The 1,644-nt window shown below is 69.7% G+C and overlaps 1 protein-coding gene across 1 annotated transcript; it reads left to right on the top strand.

The window, feature by feature from the left end:
- The first annotated feature begins 3 nt into the window (after window positions 1–3).
- Window positions 4–1,418, top strand: PMVK (phosphomevalonate kinase). Its single transcript, XM_009287216.2, has 4 exons — window positions 4–150; window positions 658–810; window positions 880–1,009; window positions 1,203–1,418. Exons 2-4 carry the CDS (start codon window positions 709–711, stop codon window positions 1,337–1,339), a joined length of 369 nt encoding a protein of 122 aa, XP_009285491.2. The 5' UTR covers window positions 4–150; window positions 658–708; the 3' UTR covers window positions 1,340–1,418.
- Window positions 1,419–1,644: the final 226 nt, after the last annotated feature.

The raw sequence follows: 1,644 nt of genomic DNA, 5'->3' as shown, positions 1-1,644 counted from the left end.
CGGGGGCGCGGGGAGGCCGGGACCCGCGCGGGTGGAGCCGGCCGGGCCCGGTGCCGGTGCCCGTCCCGCTGACCCCTCTCCCGCAGGCTGGGCCCCGACGTGTGCACCGTCCTGCGCCTCTCCGGGCCCCTCAAGGAGCAGTACGCCAAGGTACCCCCGGCCGGGCCGTGCCGTGCCGTGCCGTGCCGTGCTGCGCCGAGCCCTGCCGGGACACGTTGTGCCGTCCCATGCCGTGCTGTGCCACGCCACATCACGCCGTGCCACGCTGCGCCACACCGTGCCGAGCTGTGCCATGCTGCGCCGTGCCGTGCTGCGCCGTGCCGTGCTGTGCTGTGCCACGCCACATCACACCGTGCCACGCTGCGCCACACCGTGCCGAGCTGTGCCATGCTGCGCCGTGCCGTGCCATGCTGTGCTGTGCTGTGCCGTGCCGCGCCACACTGTGCCATGCCGAGCTGTGCCATGCCGCACCGTGCCGTGCCATGCCACGCTGCACCGTGCTGTGCCATACCGTGCCGTGCCGTGCTGCGCCACATCATGCCGTGCCGTGCTGCGCTGTGCTGAACTGTGCCATGCTGCACTGTCGTGCTGTGCCAAGCCACACCTTGCCGCGCCACACCCCATGGCACAGGCCGGCTGACCCCCCTCTCCCCGCAGGAGCATGGCCTGGACTTCCAGCGGCTCCTGGATGCCAGCGCCTACAAGGAGATGTACCGGCAGGACATGATCCGCTGGGGCGAGGAGAAGCGCCGTGCCGACCCCGGCTTCTTCTGCAGGACGGTGGTGGAGGGGGCGGTGCAGCCGGTGTGGGTGAGCGGTGGAGGGGACACGGGGAGCGTGGGGGGTGCAGGGTGGGCCGCTGATGGAGTCCCTGCGCAGGTGGTGAGTGACGCGCGGCGCCTCTCGGACGTGGAGTGGTTCCGGGACGTCTACGGGGACGCGGTGCAGACCGTGCGGGTGGTGGCCACCGAGGAGACAAGGAAGAGGAGGAACTGGGTCTTCGTCACTGGTGAGTGAGCGAGCGAGCAAGCGCTGCTTCCCCGAGCACACGGGGGCACAGCTCCGCCGCTTCCGTCCCCTGGCTGCAGGAGCCAGAGGTTTTAGATAAAGCCCCCCAGCTCCGGGGGGGGTGGGGCTGCGGGGGGGGACAGACGGATCCTGACCCACCTCGGGGACCTCACCCGGGCTCTGCTCCTCCCCAGGGGTGGACGACGCTGAGTCTGAGTGCGGCCTGGACCAGGGAGTGGCCTTCGACTGGGTGATCACCAACGACGGGGACGAGCTGTCCCTGGACGAGCAGCTGGAGACGCTGCTGCAGTCGCTCCGTGGTCAGCTATAGCTCGGTGACCCCTGCCGGGGCTTGGGTACCGCGTCCCCTGCCTGGCCCCGCAGCATCCCCCCTTCTGCCTCATGCCCCCTGCCCTGCAAATAAAGCTCTGACATGGAGAACCGCTGCCGCCCTGGGTCCATGTCTCATTTCACTGGGAGGGGACCTTCATATGGGGCTGGGGGACACAGGCAATGCCCCCGCGCCCCCCGTGTGGCCTCCCCAGCTTTTGGGGGGGAGGGGGCAGAGGTGCAAGTTTAATTCCCGCTGCCTGGCTGGGGCGTCGCCAGCTGGGTGCTTCGTGGTGTATTTTAATA

Source organism: Aptenodytes forsteri, unplaced genomic scaffold (assembly GCF_000699145.1).
Source record: "Aptenodytes forsteri isolate BGI_AS27 unplaced genomic scaffold, ASM69914v1 Scaffold617, whole genome shotgun sequence".
Lineage (NCBI taxonomy): Eukaryota > Metazoa > Chordata > Aves > Sphenisciformes > Spheniscidae > Aptenodytes > Aptenodytes forsteri.
The sequence above is the reverse complement of the archived record's forward strand: the minus strand, read 5'-3'. Positions and strand labels throughout refer to the sequence as shown.

Coding starts and splice junctions, on each gene's coding strand:
- PMVK (XM_009287216.2), top strand. CDS start 709: ATGTACCGGCAGGACATGATCCGCTGGGGCGAGGAGAAGCGCCGTGCC. Junction 811..879: donor GGGCGGTGCAGCCGGTGTGG/GTGAGCGGTGGA, acceptor GTCCCTGCGCAG/GTGGTGAGTGACGCGCGGCG. Junction 1,010..1,202: donor GAACTGGGTCTTCGTCACTG/GTGAGTGAGCGA, acceptor GCTCCTCCCCAG/GGGTGGACGACGCTGAGTCT.